General features: G+C 44.2%; 1 protein-coding gene and 3 long non-coding RNA genes across 4 annotated transcripts in view; 1 reads left to right on the top strand and 3 right to left on the bottom strand.

The window, feature by feature from the left end:
- The window catches only part of AGMAT (agmatinase), a 7,775-nt gene extending 590 nt beyond the window's left edge, over positions 1–7,185 (bottom strand). Inside the window, exons 1-6 of the mRNA XM_006914332.2 lie at positions 6,720–7,185; positions 5,520–5,722; positions 4,020–4,068; positions 2,765–2,960; positions 1,872–2,051; positions 555–639 (exon numbers count right to left, since the gene is read on the bottom strand). Of these exons, the coding sequence (XP_006914394.2) occupies positions 555–639; positions 1,872–2,051; positions 2,765–2,960; positions 4,020–4,068; positions 5,520–5,722; positions 6,720–7,048 (1,042 nt within the window). The 5' untranslated portion in view covers positions 7,049–7,185. The remainder of the gene's footprint in view (positions 1–554; positions 640–1,871; positions 2,052–2,764; positions 2,961–4,019; positions 4,069–5,519; positions 5,723–6,719) is intronic.
- On the top strand, positions 28–5,520 carry LOC112481767. Its single transcript, XR_003047025.1, has 3 exons — positions 28–84; positions 435–3,625; positions 5,423–5,520. It is a non-coding gene; the product is annotated as an uncharacterized LOC112481767 (long non-coding RNA).
- Positions 7,186–7,718: 533 nt separating the features above from the next.
- Positions 7,719–23,429, bottom strand: part of LOC107195849 — a 16,056-nt gene continuing 345 nt past the window's right edge. The window contains exons 2-5 of the long non-coding RNA XR_001517104.2: positions 11,270–11,475; positions 10,190–10,335; positions 8,705–8,832; positions 7,719–8,102 (exon numbers count right to left, since the gene is read on the bottom strand). This is a non-coding gene — a long non-coding RNA (uncharacterized LOC107195849). The remainder of the gene's footprint in view (positions 8,103–8,704; positions 8,833–10,189; positions 10,336–11,269; positions 11,476–23,429) is intronic.
- LOC112481768 lies at positions 20,213–22,137 on the bottom strand. Its single transcript, XR_003047026.1, has 2 exons — positions 22,050–22,137; positions 20,213–20,433 (listed from the first exon to the last, which is right to left on the bottom strand). It is a non-coding gene; the product is annotated as an uncharacterized LOC112481768 (long non-coding RNA).

Raw genomic sequence — 23,429 nt, 5'->3', positions numbered from 1 at the left:
AAGCTTCATTTGGAAACAGGATTTTAACATTCAGAGGTTTGGTTTTCTCTGAGAACAGATCTCCTCCGAAAGGAAAACATAACGGTGCGTATTGTGTTTATTATCTACCCTCCGAGGCTAATAGGCCTAAATTTGTAAGGTTTTCTAAATTAGAATTATTGGGATGGTATCTGCTTTGAATAGCTCTCCTAAACCAGCCGACTCCCCACTTCATTAATATTACTAAGTATTATTTATCCTTTGAGAACTCACTTTTCAATGAAATATCAAAGGATAGAAGAACTGTGCCACCCTATCACTAAACTACAAGCTGTTTTTCTCTTGCTGGTGGATGAGCAAGCTAATAATACTTAGCCACCTCCCAGGGGTTTTGTTAGAGTTCATTAGCTCATGTTTGTAAGGTTTTAATCATAGGTTTATTCTCTTCATTGTAGGGCATACTTCGCAGGTTCCTGAGTTATACAAAAGGACTCATCCATCTGCTACTTATTAACTAGATTAATATCATTTAAACTATTCACTGCCTATGGATCACTGATTTCTTGCATACTCACCAGAAGGATCGTATGGCGGTGAAACTTCCACAAGGTCACAACCTACCACGTTCAGGCTCTGACAGCCCCGGATGATTTCCAGAGCCTGTCCAAGATCAAGCCACAGTGGTAACCATTTCTAGTGAAAAGCAGCCAGCAGAGGCCTCCGGGGATTTCTCCCAACACGTGGCCACCTTTGACATGGAACTGTTGCTTTCCCTCAGTGAACATTAAACCGTCGGGCACAGTGGCAGGCATCATGGAGACACAAATAACCAGTGCTCGGCCCCTGCTCCTGAGGGCTCGCTCCACAGTGTGATTTGATGATGGTGACAAGGAAACCAATTATTTCAGTGCCAAATTAAGGGCTTCAAGAAAAGCAAGCATAGAATAGTGTAAGCACATGAAACCGTTGGAAGAGGTGGTGGAAGGCCTCCCCAAGGTGGACATGGCTCAAGAAAGTGACCAAAGAGACAAGCAGGGGAAGGGCAGCCCAGGCAGAGGGAAAGACACATGCGAAAGGCACCGAGATGGGAGAACCAGTAGTGAGATGTGGCCAGCAGACGGAGTCAGGGAGAGGGATGGTAGGGAGAGGCGCTTTGTCTGCGTTTTCATTCTGCAGGTGAAGAGCCCAGAAGGACGATAAGCTGAGGGATGAGGACTGTGTTTCAGAAAACTGACGAGAACTCAGGATGCCTTTAAAGAGGCGGTCCTGACCATCCTCCTTTCTTAGAGGCTATGGGATAATTAAATAAGCAGTCTCCATTCATTTCCTCACAAATATCTTCGAGTACCTACTACATGCCAGGCACTGTTCTAGGCTCCAAGGAGAGGGTAGTGAACCAAACAAAGGCCCGACCTCCCGGATTTACCTCCTAGTTATAACCACGCTCCCATTCTGCCTCCCTGCTTTACGTTCAGTGTACCCCGTGGGAGCTGTATTTGGGTATTTCTAAAACTCTTGAACTACCTTGGTAGCTGGTTGATCCAACTGCACACTTCACGCTTTTAAAATTTAACCCCCAAAAGATAAGTTCAGTGTCCTTAAGAAGGGGTCGTACGATATCGTCCCCATGAACCAACTACACGTGGACTAGAGACAGAAAGATCACATAAAGGACAGTGATATCCCAGATAAATGAGGGCACTTGCTAAAATCAGCCACTTCTCAGTAAGGGGGTATTCAACCCTACAGTCGGCCCTGAGGACAGTATAAAGACTTAAGTGCTCAGTTTTTAAAATCCTACCTTGATTGCCGAAGACTCACTACAAGGACCAGAAAAGTAGGGAGTTAAAAATCCTCCCTCCCAGGAACGGTCACTGCTGGAGCCTCCTTACCTGACTAGGGGTGAGACCAGCAATTTCAGGGGTCCCTGTCCCCGGGGCATAGGCAGGATCCAAGCCGTCAATATCAAAGCTGATGTAAACAGGTCTGCCTCCCATCTGCTGCCTCACTTCCCCCATCAGAGGGACCAGTGACTTCATCCAGCAGTCTTCAGCCAGGACCACCCGGAAGCCCTGAGGAGGTGGGAATCGAAGAGCGGGGGCGCAAGGCCTCAGCATGGCAGCGTTCCCTATGTGGCAGCCCCAAGCTCAGCTCTTTATGTCCACATCACGTTTGACCGCCAGCCTTCACGAGGAAGGAACCGTCATCCCCATTTTGCAGGGGAGGAAGGTAGGAACGGCAGCTGGTAAAGAAGCAGGGAGAAAGCCCACGGTGACCTGTGGAGCTGGGATCAGAGAGAAGCCCGAGTGAGAAACTCAGGACAGATCATGCCAGCACCGCCCGAACAGCTCTGTCCAGAGACTGGCCTTTGCACGCTCTAAAAGCAGGGGACTTGGGTCCTGCCTGTTGGGGGTCTTGTCCTACGTATTTACCTGGGAGCCACCTGGCCTAGTGAGTATGAGGATGAGAACTAAGAAGGCAGCCAGTCACCTTGGGTTTGAACCTCCTCAGCTCTTTTCCAAGCCAGCAACATCCAGGAGCTGGTTCGTTGCTGCTTGTCTCCCCACCCCAGCGATAAGAGGCTTCCTCTACCCCATCGGCTACCGTCCTTGCTCCTCTCTGCTCCACGTGACCCTCTCGACGCAAAGTCAGCTTTTTGTCCTCATTTTCTGAAGCTGATTATTAAAGCCTCTGTTGAATCCATAGCCACCATGGATGGAGTGGACAATCGAGAGAAAGGCATTTTGCGGGCAGGAGACAGAGGGAGGGGCATTGGGTCTGTCACCTGGTTCCGGCTGTAACTGTAGGGATCCAAGGTCATGGACGAGCCCCGGATGCCAATCTGCACTACGCGCTTACAGTCCAAGAGTCCCTCGTCCACGCATCGGCGGAAGGGTGTCCCATGATAGATCTTCTCTCCCAGGGCCTTGTCGGCTATGTCCATGTGAGCATCCACGTGCAGAAGCCCCACAGGGCCATGCCTGATGACAACAGGGCAGCTCAGAGGCCAGGCTTCCTCATGGGACCTGAGCACAGCCACCCTCCAATCTACCAAAACTTGATGACAGTTCATAGCTAAGGAGGGGAGACCTGGCATCAGTTACCGGCCTTGTGACTGGTTTCTGTCTTCAAATGACTTATTATCTCAGAACAATAAACTCAGAGAAGTCAGGCCCAAAATAGACATGTGCTTTAGCTGCCACCCACTACATATCACCCAGGATTTTCTTCACTTAGAAATGGAGAGAGCCAGGAGGATGACAATGAAGGATAAACTCAGCTGAACTAATCAGAGCCACCCTTTCTCCAGCTGTGGCGCCAAGAAGCTACTTCGACCCAGCTCTCTTGCCATAATCTCCATCAACGCTGCTGGCCACCCAAAAGAAACATACGATCCAAAACCATGCTGGGCAAACAGAGCTTCAAAAAAAAGACTTGTACCCACCCACCCCAAATTAGAATTCTGCCTACACGTCTTTCCAATCTATGAATTCTGGAGCTGCTGCCGCCTTGGCCCATCTGTCTCTTTCCCAAACTAATTAACCAAACTTAGTCAATCCTTGGTAGAGTTCCACTACTAGGAAAGCCAGTTTCTCATTCTGAGGGAAAAAGGGGCCCTTACAGGAAAAACGAGAGCCTCTCTTCAGTAAGTATCATCATCGTGCCTGTCAGTATTTGCGTTTGGCCTTTGAGCAAAACAGAAACAAGCTAACCGGGGTTGTGTGTCTCACTAGGGGCTCATCTTCCCCAAACAGAGGCAAATGCTGAGCGTGCATACCAGAGCAGATCTAGGGCAAGGGTGGGGGGCGGGGTGCAGAAGTGTTAATAATAAATTGTCTTGGCTTCCAGCTGGTGACTGACAGAGACACCTGGAACCCGACCTTAGTTTTGACCCACAGAAGCAACTCAGTTGGTAATGCCTGTCATCCCCAACAACCTGAGCCAGCAGAGGTCACCTGATGCCACCTAGCAGCAAACAACTTAGCTCCCTAGCTCCCGAATTTTGTAACCTTGCTTGGGCCCAGACCTTTGAGACTCACTTTTTTGCCATGGCTTGCAATATAGGGTAGGTAATTGTGTGATCTCCACCTGCACAGAGAAGAAAGAAGACATCTAGAAAGTGGATGAGATTAGGGGGCCGTGCATTACACAGAGCGATCTTCGATGTGCCCGATTCTGCTACCCTTTCAATTAGACTGAAGGACTATAACCCCAGCTAAAATAAGATCTTACTCAGTGGTGAGGAAATGGGCACCGGATGTTTGCAATTACATTGTCATTTAAAAGAGGAAATTAAATTAACAGCCAACAGGTAAAATACCCCAAACTGTGTTGTCAATAGAACTTTCTGCAATAATAGACATGTTCTATAAATGTACTGGCCAATATGGTGGCCATCAGCCACACGTAGCTATTAAAATGTGGTTCACGCAACTGAGGAACTACATTTTTTATTTAAATCGATAATTATTAATAATTCTTTAAATAATAAGTAATTTTTAATTAATTTTAAATAGCCACATTCGGCTAGTGGCTACCATATTGAACAGCACAGCCTAGAAAAGTCTTGCTATTGACAACCGTTAATAACAATAATAGCCAACATTCATTAAAGCTCAAAATATGCCGAGCACAATGCTGGGCGTTTCGTATGCACTTTCATTATATGTTCCTCACACAATATAACATGGTAGGTGTTGCTGTTATTAATATCCCCATTTTGCAGAGGAGGAAATGAAGCATAAATAGCTAGTGAAAGGTGGAGCTGAGGGTTCAAACCATGCCATCGAGGAACTCCTGACCGCTATGCTCTTCAGGCTAGGCCCTCTACTTTGGAAAAAAACAAATTCGCTATTTAGAAAAAAGGTCTGTATCATTTTAACTCTCTGTGAACCAGAAGAGAAAGACATGCAGTGAGCATGTCAGGGGGTGGGGGCTTGGAGGGAAAGCCACCTGATAGGTTGCTATAGACCATGAGGAAGAAACTGCTGTGCAGGTCTCCTCTCGGTCATCCAGACGATGTCCTTGAAATAGTTCGAAAGTCACACTGAGCCCCTGTTGGCTGCCTTCCCCAGGCCTGGGATCAAGGGCTGTGACAAAGGTGAGGAGGAGGAGGCACTTGCATGATGCAAATTTAAGGGACGCCAAAATTTTTTAAAACTCAAAATCAATACAAAAAAAAAAAAAAAGTCCATGATAAATTTTAAAGAAAGGACCGGTAACTATGTTCTGAGCCAAATCAGAACCTGAGACAAAAGGGGAAAATCGGTAATAGTTACTGTCGACTTTCTCCGCACCCCTTACATTTCGCGTGGAGGCAAAGCCTCACTCGCCTCACTCTAGTCCATCCCGGTCAGTCCTACTAGCCCAACATTTAAATATCCTCTCCCCAGGGGTTAAAATACATGAATTAATAATGTTCTCTATCCTTCTGTCTCCACAGTCACAGTGGCTTGCCCTGGAGAAGTAGCTGTACTCCGGCCCAGCATTACTCAACCCCGAGGGCAGAGACCTGCCCTTGCCCTTGCAGATGCCATTACCCAAGGTCAGAGGAATACAGCCAGTGGCTACGATTTTCTGATAGGCCTCTCGAATTAGGCGGCAGCTGTCCTGAAGGTTGTAAAGATTGATGTTGATGTCGCCTAGGTCTGCAACCATAAGGGACTGGAAGGGGAGGGCCCCCGTGCTAGGGTTGACTGTCCGAAGCATCACTGATTCTTCGCGGATCCGTCGGGGTCCAAATCTGGAAGAAGAACCATCCTGTGAGCCATCACTAAAGGCTTAGAGGTCTTGTCTAGGCAGGGCTTCTCAGCCTCCACTGCATTGGTGACATTTGGGGCTGGATGTCATGGGGAGCCATCCTGTGCATTGTAGGATGTTTAGCATCATCCCTGGTCTGTCCCCATTAGATGCCAGTAGCACCCCTTCCCCCAGGTTATGACAACCAAAAATGCCGGACACTACCACATGTCCCCTGGGGGCAAAATAACCCTGGTTGAGAACCACTGATCCAGGCTACACATAGAGGAGATTAAAGGCACAGATCTAAGAGCGCTGCCCGCCCCCCCCATCACCAGTTTACTAAGTGGCCTCAGGTAATCTCTTAAGCTCCTTGAGCCTCAGTTTCCTAATCTGTAAAATAATAATGATATTTATCTTACCCTGTAGTAAGAATTAAGTGAGGTCATTCACGCAAAGTGCCTTGTGCTTAGTGGACATTTAATAAATGGTGGCATTTATCATTCAGACCAGTAGTCGAATGTAATGTCACTGAGCCGAATCAAGAATAGCCAAAGCTCAACAATTAGGAAAATGAACTTTACTTCCTCCGACTTGATCTTAGGGAAATTGCCTTAATTTGAGCAATTCTTGAGTCAGGTGACATCTAGAGGTTTGGGGGAGGGGTGGCCAGCTTTCTTCCACTCTCAAATGTAATGTCCCCTGTCACTGTATACTGAGGGTCCTCCCAGCCACAATCCCAGCAAGGACTGGGGATCAGGGATTGGAGAAGGCTCAGGCAGCGGAACCCCCTTTCTTTACCAATGGTTGAGCCCTCAGGGTTGCTTAATGAAGAGTGATGCGAATCAACTCTCTCACAAATGAGGGGCGGGGGGAGCTTTGGAGCCAGGCATGAGCTTCCAACCCCACCCCGGGTGAGCAAGGTGCTTACTGGTGTGTCTTCCGTGCCCGCTGGCACTCAAGCTGTCCAGCCATGTGTCCCTGAGTCCTTCAGGCCTTACCTCGCCCCAGGCCGGTTAGAAGTCCCAATGTCCAGGGGCACCCCGACAAAGGCAGCATCCAGCCCCTCCGGAGAGGCCTGCACGGGCAGCCGCATCATGGAGCAGAGGCCCACGGGCCGGGCCACAAACTCAGAGCTGGGGGGCTGGTTCCGGGAGGCGTAGGAGGCCCTACAGCGGGAGCTGCAGCCGGCGTTGCAGAGCCCGGGGGCAGAATGCGCGCCCCCACGGGCCCCTGGGCCCCGGGCGCAACGGGATGCCAGCAGCCGCAGCATGGCTCCCATCTGCCAGCCTGCCCAACCCGGCTGGGCCCCGCGGCGGCCAGGGCACATGTGCCAGAGCCCGAGCAGCCCCAGGCTCAAAGGGCAGGGGTGTCCCGGGAATCAAGGGCAGGGGAGGGGCCCCAGGGACACAGCCGCTCTCTGCCTACACCTCCTTGTGGACTTCGGTCTCTGGCTTCTTTGCTTAATAGAACCAGGCCCAGAGCTCCCCACTCACGCCCACTGCACTGTCCAGGTGTGTCTATACCCCGCCACCCCCTCATTCCTTCACCCCCCTACCCCCCACAAGGCTCTTGGCAGCTGCTTCTCCTATTCAGGGTAATATTTTTGTAACCCAAAAGATTTAAAGGGAAAAGACCTTTCACTAAGCGAGAGAAATTACAAATGCATTTAAAAAAAATAACGTGATCAAGAAATGTCTGGGTGGGATTCTCAGGAAGCAGAGTCTTTCTAAATAACCTTTCTAAAAATGGACTTGGAGGAGAGTCCACTGACCCGCGTCCTCTTTATTTTTAAGGGGAAAAAGAAGATGTGATTTGTAATGAAGTTACGTGAGGCACTTGGTGGTATTATATATTTTTTAATCTCTAGAAGTTGAGATGGAATGGAAAAGGCCCGAGTTCACATTAAATTGAAACCTTTACAAGAAAGTCACACGTTAAATCCCACGCCATAGACTTCCTGAAGATGTGGCTCAGGGAAAGGTCACCTAGTGGTCAGGAACGGTGTTCAGTGTTGGGAAGGGGCTGCGGAGGACGTGGGTCCCCACCATTTTTGGAAACAAATACAACAATCTCTTAGTTATTCTCTTAACACCTCGATGCCCAAATTCTACCGTTATTTCTTTCATTTTGCTTGTCCTGACTGTATCATTTTGTTACTTCTGGTTTTTCTTTTATTCTCACAAATATCTGAGTGCCTAATGTGCCAGGCACAAGGTGACAATTCTTCGACCTCTCTTCATCATTTGCTACTACTGAGTAGTCCCTTCCGTCACACTCTCCTCAGATGGCCTCTGACCACGTGTGCCTCTGCTGTCCTTTTATCTCTCGGAGGCTCTTTCTCTGATGGCAGTCTCTTCCAGTATCAAGGTGACAGTTTTCACCTAGAGGCAGATAATTCACAAACCAAATCTCGGCCCTGGGCTCTGGTCCTGTTTGCTAACTCCGCACCTGCACGTTTGACAGCACCTCAGGTGGGCTGCAAGTTCAGCCGGCAACTTGCCACCTCCCTCTTGGATCCTGCCCTCTGCCCCATCTTTTGGAAAGTCCTGATGGCTCCTTTCATGCAAGCCCTCCACCCCTCTCCCCTGCCGCTCCCCTGGTTTAAGCCTTCCCAGCTCTAGCTTTCGCTGCCAGCATCACATAGACTTCCTGAAGATGTGGCTTCAGGAAGTGTGCCAGGTAACACTTCCTGAAGCCACATCTTCTAATCATATTTCCCATTACGCATCTTCAGGTACTTGTCCCTCCAGCCATTGTCCACTTCCCACATCCCCACTCTCTTGCCTCCTAAACTTTGCTCATGCCACATCCTCCGCCTGGAACACACTCTCCCCAGCTCCTGTCCGTACAGGTCCGGTGTTCGGCTGAAGCCCGCGCTCAAACTACTTTCTCTGAAACTCTCTTAAAACCTGAACAATTTTCTACCTGGGATAAGTAAGGGGTCTGGAATCAGAAAAGGGTTAAATCAGTGTAACTCACTCACCGATGGCGGAAGAGAGAAGTCTAGAGACGTAGCTCGAAGGAGTCCTCCATTAATCACAACGTCTCTTTGAAGTGTCATGTACGATCTTACAAATTTGTGCAGTTGTCATTTACTTTCATAACACATACCTATTTTAGCATAAAAACATATTATTGACCACTTAAAATTTCCCCCGAAACCTTCAAGCGAAACTGTCACTCCAATAATGTATGTTGAACCCAGCTCACCAATGTGGACATCCCTGAGGGTCCTAGCAGGGGAAGTGTGGCCTTACTTGGGCAACTCACCGCCTGAATCTATTTCCTACTGTGTAAATGGGGCGATAGTCCTTACTGGTTGTTCTGATGAGAATTAAATGATGTCCACTGTGAAAGAGAACTGTAATCCACACATTATTAATAATAGGGAGTGTTATCCTTGTTTTATGTCCTCTACTGCAGAGTGTCCCAACCAGTGGTCATAGCACGCTGGTGTTATGGGACACGGCATAAAGATCCCTTGGGGCCACCAACTAGGCCTCTGCTGATTGCCATGTGTTCCCACCTGGATATCCACTTCAGAGGCCAGCCGCAGTGTGCACTGCTGCATGTCACAGACGAGGGCCTAGGGCCCCGCTAGAGGAGGTGGGTTCCAGGGTCTCAGGGAGGAAGAGCAACCACCCCAGGTGCAGCTGGTCAGTAGCGAAGGGGCAAGGAGACTGGGTTGGCGAGGGGAGGGCGGGTGGTTCTGGTCAGAGCAGTCCCAGGTGGCTAACCCAATTACGTCTTCACAAAGTATAAGACATTTCTGTCCATTTTTGGCTGGTGTCCAAACAGTGTCCAAGCTAACTTCAGGGTGACTGCTTTAACAATGTTTCTGGGCAGGGTGATATTAAAAATATTTAACATCTGAGATGGCATAGACGTTGACCAATCAGAACAGATGCCAGCCAGATATAAACAGTGAGTCCCGGTTCATACCAAGGCAATACCAACCCTGAAGGAACATGCTTTAAATCAGAGCTCTGTCATTATGTAAAAATGCTTCACATGAAAGAGTTTGATTGGATTTAAAATCCATTCGTGTTATCATGAGAAATTTCAATTGTACACTTGTTAATGAAAGAAAAATAAGACATTTCTTTAAATACTTTTATAAATTTTTTAATGTTAAAATTTTTAAATCTTTATTACCTATTTGAGTTTCTAATTATTCACGGCTATGAAGATCTCAAAGAGATCCTCCTTAAAAAATCCTAGTCATTATTACATAATTATTACATTATTAGCCATTTCAAGCATAAAACCTGATATTAAAAAGTTATAATCACAGAATAAAGCTAAAATTTTGAAAATATGTGGAAATTTTATATAAGCTCAACATTTAATCTTGTCTGTAATACTTTCATTTTATCTTTCAAATCATAATTATACAATATGTAGAAAATACCATTAATTTTTTTTGCCAAAACATGTACAGATGCCCCTAAATCTATGCTCCTCTCACCAACAGCTTCATCTCAGTGGGATACACAAACTGTATCATTTTCTGCATGTCCCATGACAGAATAAAGTGTCGAAAGCACCGTTCTAGTAAACTGTACAAGTTCCAATATCTGCTTTGTCCTTCAAGCCAGCCTCTGAGTGCAGTGCCTGGTAAAAAACAAGTAATATAACAAATGTTTGGTGAGCAAGTAAATGATTGGACAGATCTTCTGGAAACTGTAGGGAGCAGCTCTGGGGACATTACTATTTCAGCCAAAAAACTGTGACAGCCTAAGAGAATGAGGAAAACACCATGCGCATTTCAGCTGTCTGTCTGTGTGGGTTCCCTTTGGCCTAGAGCATAATGCAAGGGCCTCACAGAAGGAGGTGACATTTTGAACGCGTCTGTGCTTGCACATGCTCAGGAATGATCTTGCAGCAGCTCCAGCCTCTCTGAGACACCTGACATTTACCTTTACCTTCCTTGTTTCCCTGGCCCCAAAGAAATTTACAGATATTTTTTAGCATGTTCAGAACACTTGTATCAAAGTTTGTCTAAATCTCCACTCTTCTACTTATTTTACCCATCAATTTACACACTCGGCGATGCCTCAGGGAATACTTTACACATTTACGTGGAGTTATCTTTTTAATACAGAAGATAAGAATATGTGCTATTTAACATGAGATTGGTTGTTTCGTCTTTCTATTCAGCTCATCGAATGGATGGATACTCGGAGGCTGATTAATTTGCCCGCTTTTAGCTAGACACCAAGTAATTACCCTCTCGGTCTCTCCCTAGTCCAAAATGAGAAAGGAAGGTGAGAGCGTGAGTTTGTCTAAGGAAGGACCCACCCAGTGAAGTTTAAAGAATATCACCGTTAAGCAGTTTCAAAGTCAAGGCAGGAGAGGGCACCGAAAACTTGTTTGACCAGCTAAGGAAGAGAATTCAAGAAGCAGAGAGAGCTCTCCTTCAATCATCCATCAGGTGGCATGCAGTTTAGGGATTAGTGAGTCTGATTTCATCCTGAGATCACAACAATTTTATTATAAAATAGGCTATCTTTATAACGTTTTTAAGGTTATAACATAACTTTTGCACCATTTATTTTTTTTCTTGAAGAAAATGTTCAGATTTTTGCAAGCCCCAGCCAGTGTCCTATGCATTTCTTTGAGGTGGCATCCTCTTTGCCCCTCTAAGGAAGTGAACTGCTTCCGAGTAGCTCTTCCTCTGCAGAGTGGTGACTGGAGGAGCTAACATCTCCCGACTTCCTGAGGATGATGTACAGCTGAAAGTACACCAACAACCTGGTCCCCAGAGAGAAAGGCATTAGGCAAACACAAAGGCTTATTATTAATTATAAACTATATACTCTGGGTTGAAAGTACACCAACAACCTGGTCCCCAGAGAGAAAAGCATTAGGCAAACACAAGGGCTTATTAATTATAAACTATATACTCTGGGAAAATAGAGCTGACTCAAGTTATTAGTAAAGCCGAATAGTCAATAATTGATGACTAAAGGGACTGTAGCTTAAAACTGAGGTTCTAAATTGCTGCAAAGCTATGGGACACATGGGAAAATGCTGTTTAGACAAGTCCATCTATAAGCCAACTCATGCTTGGCAGTTCAAACCAGAAGAACATCATTACACACGTTTGAAAGGGAAAGAATGGATGCTTGAAGTACAGCTAGAGCTCGCAAATAAAACAGGTCTGAGACGACATTTCCTGTAGGGTAATAAAATCGGTGGTACGACAAAGTATTTGTTGTTTCCATAACGTGCATTTACATCCCGATTTCCTTCTGAATTCAACACAATATATATCTCATTATATCTCATTTGTCCTTCTAATTATCCTATAAAATAAAGAATATATAGTATTTATATTTGATAAAGAAACTGAAGTGCCAAGCCAGTGATGTCACTGTACATTGCATGGCAACTTCCTCCGCAGCATCCAGAGTTGGAGATGGTCTTACCTGTCAGAGGTTTCAGTCAGACTGGTTGGGAAGGAGGGAGTGTCATTTCTTGCATAGCTAAGAGGATAAAAGGATTCCCCTTGTATTGACATAATTCCCAGAGCTGCTCTCAAAATTGCTTCAGAGCTCCACTCTTGACACTGAAGTTTTAGATCCAGGCTTCAAATATTCACTTCATTACTCAAACCCGGTTTCCGGAATGAAAGCCAGCAGCTAAGTAATTTGTCTTGGCTCAGAGTTCAGAGAACAGAACTAGAATTCAGGCTTTCTGATTTCTAATCTAACATCCTGTCCACTGCCTTCTGGATGGGTCAAATAGACCTTTTTTCCATTGGTATCACCAATTTTTAATCTTCCTTTTAAGATCTTTAATTTTTTCTGATTACTTTGTTGGACAAAGTGAAAGTCCACTGTAGTCTATACCTATCAAATCAAGATTATATTTCAATGTATATAAGGTTTTTGAAAAAAATCAAAGCTTGGGTTAGCCTATAGAAAGTGGTCGGCAACTTCCTTTTTCACCTTAAAATGTCTTGGAAATCTTTAAGATAAGTTGTTCTAAAAATCTGCTTTACTTAGGTGCTTTAAGATAAGCTTTTCTAAAAATCTGCTTTACTTTATATACCGTAAAATTTTTTTCTATTATTTATTTTTTTTTAAGTTTATTGGGGTAACATCGATTAATACAATTATATAATTTTTGGGTTTACATTGTAATTTGACATCTATATATTCTATTATATACCACAAAATTTACCTATTTTAAGTGTGCAATTCAATGATTTTTTCTTGTAAACTTGTGCAGCCATCACCATAACCCAGTTTTAGAACATTTCCATCATCCCCAAAAGTCCCCTCATTCCTGTAAACAAGCTTTTTTTTTTAAAGGGTACATTTTTGTGGATAATTATAATCATGAATAACAAGTTTCAGAAATTTCCATTTTGCCTAGCTTTCATTTGCTACTGGCAGACAAGAAGAAAATTGCAAAAGCCCATCAACAAATGTTGGAAGAAAACACCATAAGCTGATCGACAGCTGTTTGCTCAAAATAGTTTATTCATCCACTTCAGCTTTGGTGTCAGCCAAGTGCCAGGCTATTTATTGGTTAAAACTGTAAGGATATACATATAAGATAATAGCTGTCTTCTCTGGGAGTAAATGGGATTTCAATATCAAGTTCAATAGTATGCAACCTAACTTAGTTTCTATAGTCAACGGTTTTGAATGGTAAGGGGTATTTCGACTTCCGCTTCTACAAGTCAAGATAGAGAAACAGGGACCAGATTTACTTTCCCACTAAAACAACCAAAAGAGGGACAAAAAATATGAAAAAATGGGTGTTTAACACAGTGACATCGGACCATCAAGGACAGTGATCCCTGAGAAAAGAACAGCGAACCAGGCGAGCCCTATTACTGCCTTGGTTTACTGCCATGAGTTTCCAGGCTACAGTGCAGGGAAGGAAACTGAGGGAGGGAAAGAAACTGAGTGGAGTCTGTGAGTTGAGGAGACAGCTGAGAGTCTGGGGAGACCAAGGCAGCTGGAGTTCACAGGACAGAGTATCAGACAGAAGAGAGTGGTACAGGGAGAGAGAGGACCCCAGAGACCTGCAGAGGGACCCCTTCCAGCATTCAGCAAAATATTGCTTAACATGCGTGTAAGAAAACTACCGAGGCTGGGGAAAGAACCACTTGAAAGGATTAGAGTGGACGGTGCTTGATGCACACACGCACTGGGCTGGGAACAGAGCCTATTCCCATTGCCAGAATAGAAAATTTCATAATTTGTGGGACACTGGGAATAGTACTCGTGGAGGTCTTGCCTCAGGGAGAATAATCGGCCCTAGAGTTGGAAATGCTCTGGTCCTAACAAATCTTAAAAGCGAGACCCAAAAGAATCTAACTATTTACAAGTACCTTAACTGCATCCCAGAACACACTCAAGATTTATAGGAATACAAAAACATCCAGCACTAAACAAGGTAAAATTCACAAGATCTGGCATACAGTCAAAACTTACCAGGCATGCAAAGAGACAGGACAATGTGATCATAATAAGACAGGTCAGTAAGAACTGACTCAGAAATGACACAAATGTTAGAATTAGCAGCGAAGACATTAAAACTGTTATTATAACTATGTTCCATATGTCCAAAATGTTAAGTAAAGTTATGGGAAATACAAAAAAAGATTATAATTGAACGTTTAGACGTGAGACTACAATTTAAGGGGGGGATAATTATCTCCTTTATTTTAGATATGACCACTTCATATGTGCAACATAAAGCAACAAGATTTTTTTTCTAACAAATATGTCATGCTAGCAATTTATAGTGAGTGCACAACTAACCAAATCACTGCTTTCATTTTTTAGGCATGAACTCAAGTCTCCCTCACCTGGTGCAGCTAATTGCTTAAACTTAACTATGGACGCTGTATTTCATTTTGTTAATTCTGATCCATTATTCTAACCTGTCTAGATCTCTTTTAATCTTGTTCCTGTCAGCTGAATTATTAGTGCTATCTCCTGACGCCGTGTCAACTGAACACCCGACAAACCTGCTCTTCTGACTTCATCCAAGTTGCCACTAAAAATGCCGAACAAAGCAGAGAGCTTTAGCACAATGTAGATAGGCCTCCCCCAACTGAACACGGCACCTTAGTCTTCATGCTTTGGAAAACTACGATTCTGAGATTAAAATCATACTGGAGAGGATTAGTGGTAGATTAAATATTGCCCCCTAAAAGATTAGTAAACTTTAAGACATAGCAATTGAACATTTAAAATTAGTGAGAAAAAAAAAGTTTTTTAAAAGGACAGAGTATCATTGAGTTATGGGACAACTTTAAGCAGCCTAATACATGTGTACTTGGAGATCTCAAAGGAGAGAGGTAGACAGAAATGCATTTGAAGAAAAACTGGCCAAAATTTTTCCAAATTTAATGAAAACAAAACCCATACATCCAGGCAGCTCATTGAACCCCAAGTACAAGAAATATTAAGAAAACCACAATACTATACCCAAGTCAAAGAGCCTACTTGGGACATTCGAATCTCTCATGAATGATAATACAGTTACTTCATTAATTTATATATATATGAAATCAATTTCTATAAATCATTGTGCTGGATTCCTAGATATCTAATTTTTCATACATCATTTAAAATTGCTTCTCTTGTTAATAGAGCATAAATTGGCTAGTTTTCACTGCTTAGTCTCTGTGTTTAGAACGGCATGTCTGTTCTCACTGAAGAAACTTTTAAAAGAAACAGCCTGGAGATGCTTGGTGTGTCAGTGGGAGTCAGCTCCAGATCAGCAGGTCCTCTGAATTAAGTACATCCTTCAATGTCAGAAGAAAATGCATCTTCTCTATTCAAAACCATTTAACAACAGAAGGTTGATAGTTTTAAGTCCATTATTTCAAATATTGTGAATTCTCAGATGATCAAACTAACAAAATAATCCAAAATGAGTCCTGAATAGAAATTCTATGTGGACTCCCTGCTTTTTGCTATTTGTCATTTCCATCCAATGACTTTCCTTCACATGTAACTGAAAGTTCACAGATGTTAAAAAATTGCTGTTTTGGCAAAATATGGAAAGGAGGCAGTGTGTTATTTAGTAGGAACAGCAATTACCTAGGGCTATTACTATTCCATGTATGCATCAAGCCAACTGCATCATGTGCACCTGGGAGCTTGTTGGATATGCAGAAACTCTCGGGCCCTGCTCCAGACCTAAAAATTCTTAAAATGCATTTTAACAAGATCCTCAAGTGATTGCTCTATACACATTCAAGCTTGAGAAGCACCGATGTCTGGGAAATAATTTTCTGATGTTTCCTTATGCATGAAAAAAAGGGTAGTGAAACCTGCTTACCTTATTTCACATAGCTGATGAACAGAATTAAATAAGTGAAATGCAATCCAAATATAAATAGTGAACTACATACAAGTCCCAGGCACACTAGTGATTGTCACTGTTATTAGAAATCCCAAAGCCAAGACTTTTAAAAAAACAGTCAAATTTATAAACTTTAGGGGAAAAAATGTATTTGACTCTTTTCACTTCTCAGAATAGCTTTTCTTTCCTTTTTTTTTTTTTTAATTGAAATCTGTTATCCTTCAGTTTACTATTCAAGAGACAATCGTTTCAGGAAAGAAGCATACTACACAGAATCCCTTTTGCCCATTTCCCTTCTCTGGCCAAAGCGACAATCCCAATTCTTTACGGAAACCGCAAGGAAGCTGCAGGAAGCCACGCCTGCGACTTCTACCAGGCACTAATTTCTCGCTCTGCCACCGCTGCAGTCACACCTCTGCCCAAACTACAGTCTGAGCCGGTTCTGTCGAGCTGCGGTGGCCAAGGCAGGGAACTCGTAAGTGGACCAGGCTAACCAGCGCGGCCCTGCGGCACCCCAGCCGCCAAGTAGGTCCGGGAGGAACAGGAGCCGGCCCGGGGCCGGAGCCCAAGCCTCGAAGTCGCAAAGGGGTGGGGGCTGCCACCAGGGCTTCCGCCACAGAGAAAGCAGCAGCCTCTAAAAGCCCTCGGAGGCACTGGCACATCCAATAGCATGGGCTGGATCTGAAGTTTACACCGCTACCTTCAAGGATAGAAAGAGGCTGAAGCCCAGCCGGGCCGGAGTCGCCTAGCAACCAGGAGCCCAAAGCGCGGACGCCAGGCATTGGCCGGCTGCGTCACGTGACCATGCGTCACTGCCCACTGGGAGATTACGCCGTGGGCGCGTGATGCGGCGCACGCGCGTTTTCACAAGGTTCTCAGACACCTGTCGGTCGTGGTGACCCGAACCGAAGAGTGCTTTATGGGGCTTCTGCCCCCGCCCCGCAGGGAGTCCTGGCGTTGGTTGCCGTGACCAAAGAGAGATGAAACGGACAGCTGAGCCCTTTCTGTCCCGGCTGTAGTGAACCGATAAAATGGTGCTAAATTGTGTTCGTGAGGCTAATTAGTCGTGCAGGAGCATTTCCTGAGAATAAGACTCGTCACGTGCTCAAATCTACCTCCCGGAACAAAGTTCTGACCGAACGGTTCAACACCAGCAAATTCAGGTGACAGGAAGAGTCGTGACAAATAAAGGATGGAAATTAAGGGTATTAAGGACACTGAGTTAGGCAGTATATTCAGCGCTGACTTGAAGAGAGATACTGCATTTGGGGCAACGAGTTATTTGGGGGGATATAGGGGGACGGTCTTGCCGAAGTAGTTATTGGAAAGATAGAACTTCCATTGAGAACTAATTCAGCTTCTCATGAGTGAGGGGGCAGAGTCTAGTCATGTTCATATCAGTTCATGAAATCTAGGTCCCAATGTGCACACCAGGATGTGTGTGGACCCCGAAGACGTCCAAGAAAACATCGAGTATGAAAGATTTGAGATAACTAAGATGGCCTAGCTCTCCTTTTTTAGAACTGCCCAGGAGGTTGTTGGCCATACCAACCTTTCATTCTAGTCAATTTCCCTCTAGAAAGCAGAGGAGTTTAAAGTACTATGTATACTATGGAGTATTGGCGTTACCTTGTACCCATCCTTGATTCCTTTCTTTCACACCCCATATCCTATTGGCTCTACCTTCAAAATAAGTTCAGAATCTGACCGCTTCTCACTACTGCACAGCTGCCACCCTGGTCACAACTCCCGTGATCGTCCACCTCCGTCATTGCAATCACCGTCTAATTAGTCCACTCTTGCCTTCCTCCACAAATCGGCCATACAGATCTTTTAACATGCATGTCCCATCGTGTCCCTTCTCTGCTCAACACCCTCCAGTGGCTTCCTATTTCAGTCAGTAAAAGCCAAGATCCTTGTAATCACTTTTCACATAATCTAGTCCTGTGGGCTCCTATCCACTCTCATTCATTGATTGCCAGAAGTGCTATTCTTTATGCTATTTCTTAAACAGGGCAAGCATGCTTCATATTTAGTTCTTTGCACCTGCCATTACCTGTGCTGAGTATTCTCCTCTGATGTCCACATGACTCACGCCTTCATTCATCTGCTCAGATATCACCTTATAAGACAGACTTTCCCTGACCACCCTGTGTAAAGTAGCAACCACTGCATGCCCCAATTCCCCATCCCTCTTCCCAACACTCCCTATCCACTGCTTGATTTATCAACACCGGATACATTTTGTATGTTCTTTGTCTACCACCCCCTACTAGAATGTAAGCTCCATAGGGCTAGGCCCTTTGTCCTGTTGCCTGCTGTACCACTGGTACCTAGAACAATGTCTGGCATGCAGTAGGTGTTGACGATTGTTTTTTGATGAAATGAATAGTCCATGTCCAATATTGTTCTAATGCTGATTATGGTGAGTGGGACAAAGTTGTTTCAAGTGGCTTTAAAAGACTTTGACCATATCCACAATATTATAACGATTTTGACATTGGCAGCATCCACTCTCAGAATGCTTTGCACCCACTTTGTATCTTAAAAGCTGACTCTATACTCTTAGCCTTGACTGAGATTTCTCCACACTGTGATGTGGAATTCCAAGAAGAAAGACATTCAATTTTTCCATGGAAAACCAGGAGTTTCTTGAAGAGAAAGAATAGAAAAGAACAACTTAATTACCAAGGTAGGTGTTTAACAGGTATATGTCAAGGACAGATCAATAAATCCCTGCTGGGATGTCAACAGAGTAGGTGAAGTAGGCTTATGTCAATCCAGAAGTTTCTTGGGAAATTTTACCTTCCCCACCAAGTTCCCTTAGGCCTAGAACTCTATAACTGATGATTAATCCTTTAACCCCTATTAAAATGCAAATACCCTAAGAGAGATAATATTGAGTTTCAGCAGTCATTAGTACCTTAGTGTGAATTAGTACAGATCCTTTCTTGGGAGCAGGTTTTGAAAAGGCAAGGAAGGAAAGGAAGAGCACATGAGAACTAAGAAAAACAGGTGGAGAGAAAGTTCTGGAGCCAAGGAAGAAGCATAAAGTTGAGCTTGCCAAGGACAAACTTTAGCCTATTTTGTAGTTTCACCCAGGTCAGATTCTGGTAATCAAAGTACATCAGGTCCTCAAAGAACATCGTGTCATTATAACATTGATGAGAAAAAAAATTTGATCCCTGCCTGGGGCCACTGTCTGTGTGGAGCTTGCACCTTCTCACATGGCTGCATGTGTTTTCTCTGGATACTCCAGTTTCCTCCCACATCCCAAAGATGTGCATGCGAAGTGAATTGGCACATCTAAATTGTCCCAATCCGAGTGAGTGTGGCTGTGTGTGCGAGTGCACCTTGTCCAGGGTAGGATCCTGCCTTGCACCTGAGCTGTCCGCTGCAGGCTCCAGCCACCCATGATCCTGAACTGGAATACGAGAGTTGGAAAATGATTATCTTACTTGTTTTTGTTCATCTTTCTTAAATATATGTATAGCTCACATTTATTTTAATGCTTAATATTAGAAGTGTTTCAGGTCTTTATTTAGATGTTTGATGATGTTTTCGTGACCAGAAATATACCATAGGGACTTAACTCTTGTTTATATCAATAAGCCCATAGTAAAATTGGTTTCATTATATCTCATTTCATTTAAAGTCACAGTTTCCAAGAACCTATTGATGACATTAAGTGAGGACTTCCTGTACATAATGATCTCTACCTCCAAGTTTCTCAACAGGCAAATTATGGCTCTTAAAATTATAGCTACAATTACCTAAAATGTTTTGATAACCCAATGGGTACAAGGTACATTGGAAATGAAGAGGAAGAACTGACCTAGAATATAATGGGACTAAAAAAAACACTATCAGATTTTAGGAAAGATAAGCAGGAAAGGGAGGAGGCATTGCATTATACATATGCACATGATCCTAGCCTAAGAAATAAGAAACCGAATGAAAAGAGTTTTTGTGTTCAGGTAAAATGAGTCAGATGGAGCACTATCTGCTATCGGTTGATGTGCCAGAAACAATAAGGTGTGATAGGCTTCTTTGAGCAACCAAGAATGGATGATGAGGGGAAAATTTGAAGAATATATACATGCCTAAAGAAAAAAAGAAAAAACAGGTCACAAATATCAAACAAGTACCTTAGTGTTTTGAGGGATGTGGTTTTTATTGTAGAAGTTTTTATAACCAACCAAGGTAGATCCCTTTACTGATTTGTTCTTTCTGGTAGAAGAGAATTAGGCAATAACCTGGAGGTAGACAGATATTTTGCTCATAGTGGCCACGTGGTGACGACAGGGTCTTAGAACACATCGAGGTGTCTTCGCAAATAACGTGCAGGTAGGGCATTTGTGTTCTAGTTAAAGGCTGGAAATAAATGTTTTCAATCATAAAATTCCAGTTTGGAGAAACTGCCACTCACTAGCTGTATGAATTTGGGCAAGTTAATTAAAACCCCCATACCTCAGTTTCCTTATCCATGAAATGAGAATGAATACTAATAGTTTCTATCTCTAAGGTCTTTTAAAAGGATGAAATGAGGTCTGACATGTAGCAGTGTAAAATAGTGATTAAACTATAGACTTGAGTCTTATTGCCTCGTTTGAATCCCGAAGCTGCCATTTATTACTTGTGTGTCCTCAGTCACACTGCTATGCCTCAGTTTCTTCATCTGTAAAGTGGAGATAATACCTCATAGCATTTTTGTGAGGATTAAATGATTCAGTACACATAAAATACTTAGAAGAGTGTCTGGCACAAAGTGAGTATTCAATGAATATTAGCAATCATTGGCAAGATTCTTGACACCCAGCAATAATCAATACACGGACTCATTCTTTTGAGTAGCCCTGCGGGTCGAGGCCTTCTCTCAAGATCCACCCCACCCTATCCTGATTTAGAATTAAGTACTGGAAATGTCTCAAGCCATTCGCAGTCGTGAGCAATAGAGGTGCAAAGTCTATCTCAGAATGATGAGAGAGAAGTTGGAGTCCACACTGTGAGCCAGATCCCAAGGCAACTGTGCAGAGTCCAAAAGGTGTGACGGCAGAGAGGAAAAGGGCTGGTTGGTGAAAACTGTGGGAATTCTCTGCTCCAGAAGTGATTCTCTTAAAAGAAGCAGGAGGGTAGGGAATGAGTAGTTCAGGCAGATTGGGCTAGTGAACAGAGTTGTTGGCAGAGTGCTCTGCCAACAGTTTGGTGGATCTATGTGGGAGGGTGTTGTAGAAGACCCCCCTCCTTCCTAGAATTAGGACTTTGGGTCTGATTCCTGGTGTAACAGAGAGACATAATACACATTGGTTACTGGAATGTGTCGAGTGTATATTGTTCCTTGAGTTTCCTTTCTCTTAACTCATTCTCCAAGTCCAATCTATTGGTAAGTGCTGTTGACTCTTTAGAATATCTCTCTAATCCACCTGATGCTCTCAGTCTCAACTGCTACTTCTCTAGTCCATCATTTCTCTCATCTAGACTCCTGTTGTAGCCCCTAAACATTTTCATGTTACCATTTTTGCTCCCAATAAAACCTATTCTACACTTAGCAGTCAGCGTAAACTTTAAAATTTTTTAAAATAGATTTATTGAGATATAAATCACACTTCTCTGATGGCTAATGATTGGGCATCTTTTCATGTAAGAAGAAAATATAAGATGATCACATCATAAGAAGAAAATACAAGATGAGAGATACTGTCATGTCCATCTTTGGAAAATAAAATGTTACACCTGAGCACTACTAGAAAGGAAATGTAACACAGAAAAATTAATCAATTCATTATTCCAACTTCAACAGAATCCTTGACACCACCTACATCATGGCAATCCTACATCATTTCTTTACTGAACTTGCTTCACCTTGGCAATGGTTATTTCAAATCTTTTCTGCTGTAGTAGCCACCATGTATTTCTCACCTAACACCCATTTCTATTCCCCTTTCCACCAATCGTATCTTTTTAAGAGGTGACAAAAGCTAAATACTCACTTTCCTAGCCTTTCTTGCATCTATATGACAGTTCTGGCCAGTGAGATGTAAGTAGAAATGTACTGGGGCTCTTCTGGGCAAGCTCTTGCCTTGAACAAGAAAATGATGCATGGAACAGAGGCAGCCAGTCATACTGTGACCCTCAGGGAAAGGCTGAAAGATTGGCAGAAATATTGGCTCTGATATCATTGAGTCACTGAACCACTGCAGCTGTCGACCTCCAGGTTTCCTATCCTGTGAGAAAAATGAACCCTTAAGCCTTGATATTTAGGCTTTCTTGAGCCGATACAACTACGTTTCTTGACCCCTGCCCCTCCTCTACCTTCTCTCTTCATTCTCCACAGATTACCTTTCCTCCTCCTTTACAGAGAAAAGTCTTCAGCTGGTTATTCTCTCACTTTCTGGCCACCACCCCTACCTACTTACCTGCCTCCATAGCCATCCTGTTTCCCCTTTCCCTTCCATCACAGTAGAAGAGAGGCCCCTCCCTATTCCATGGATGGGGAGTCGGGTATATAGGGAGATGCCAATCTTGTATCCATTTTGTCTTCTTCTTCCAACTCATCCTCATGTTCTGGGCCTCTATCACTCATCAGCTATGTGACCTTAAGCCATTAAAGTAGCAAATATTTTATCCAGTGGATCCTAAGTCCAATAAAGGCACTGCACTAGGTGCTGGAGTATGCCAGGGCTAGGAAAGAGCCCAAGTAGAGCAAAAACTATTTACAAGGCAGGAGAATAGAGCCTTGGAGGAAATCAAAGTCACAATGTGGCTGGGAGGGCAGAGTATAAGTAGGAAGGGCTCAGGAGGCAGGGCTGGAGAGAGAGAAAGACAGGGGCCAGAGTGAGCGGGGTTCTATAAATTAGGCAGGGCAATGAATTTGGTTTTCACCCCAAAACATCGGGACAGCAAGTAAATTAATCTCTCTGAGCCTCAACCTCTACTTCAGAAAATACGTTTTAGAACTATGCACTTAGATCTCAGTCTGCTGTCCTAGCTTTAGAGTTTCTTAAGGGCAAAGACCTGTATTTTCATGCATCTTTGTGTCCGCGTGGTAGGCGCTTAATAAACGCCTGCTGGAGGAATAAATGACATTGCGGAATCCTCCACAGACTTGTTATTAAACGAATCAATCAATACACCTTTCCTCTCTTTGCTCTCCTCCTCCCTCCTCTTCACTCGCCCTTCCTCCTCCTCCCCTCCCCTCCCCCGTCCGCCCCATCCCACACTTTTCTGGATTCCCGCCTCCCTCCCCGGCCGCGTCGCGAAGGCGGAGAGGTCAAGGCGGGCTTTACGGCAGCCGCGTTGCGGCGGGGCGGGGCGCTGGGAGGCTGGCGAGCTTGGCGGCAGCAGTGGGAGGCAGGACGGCAGGCAGCAGA

Source organism: Pteropus alecto, unplaced genomic scaffold (assembly GCF_000325575.1).
Source record: "Pteropus alecto unplaced genomic scaffold, ASM32557v1 scaffold125, whole genome shotgun sequence".
Classification (NCBI taxonomy): domain Eukaryota; kingdom Metazoa; phylum Chordata; class Mammalia; order Chiroptera; family Pteropodidae; genus Pteropus; species Pteropus alecto.
Note: the sequence above shows the minus strand (reverse complement) of the source record. Positions and strands in the feature narration are given on the sequence as shown.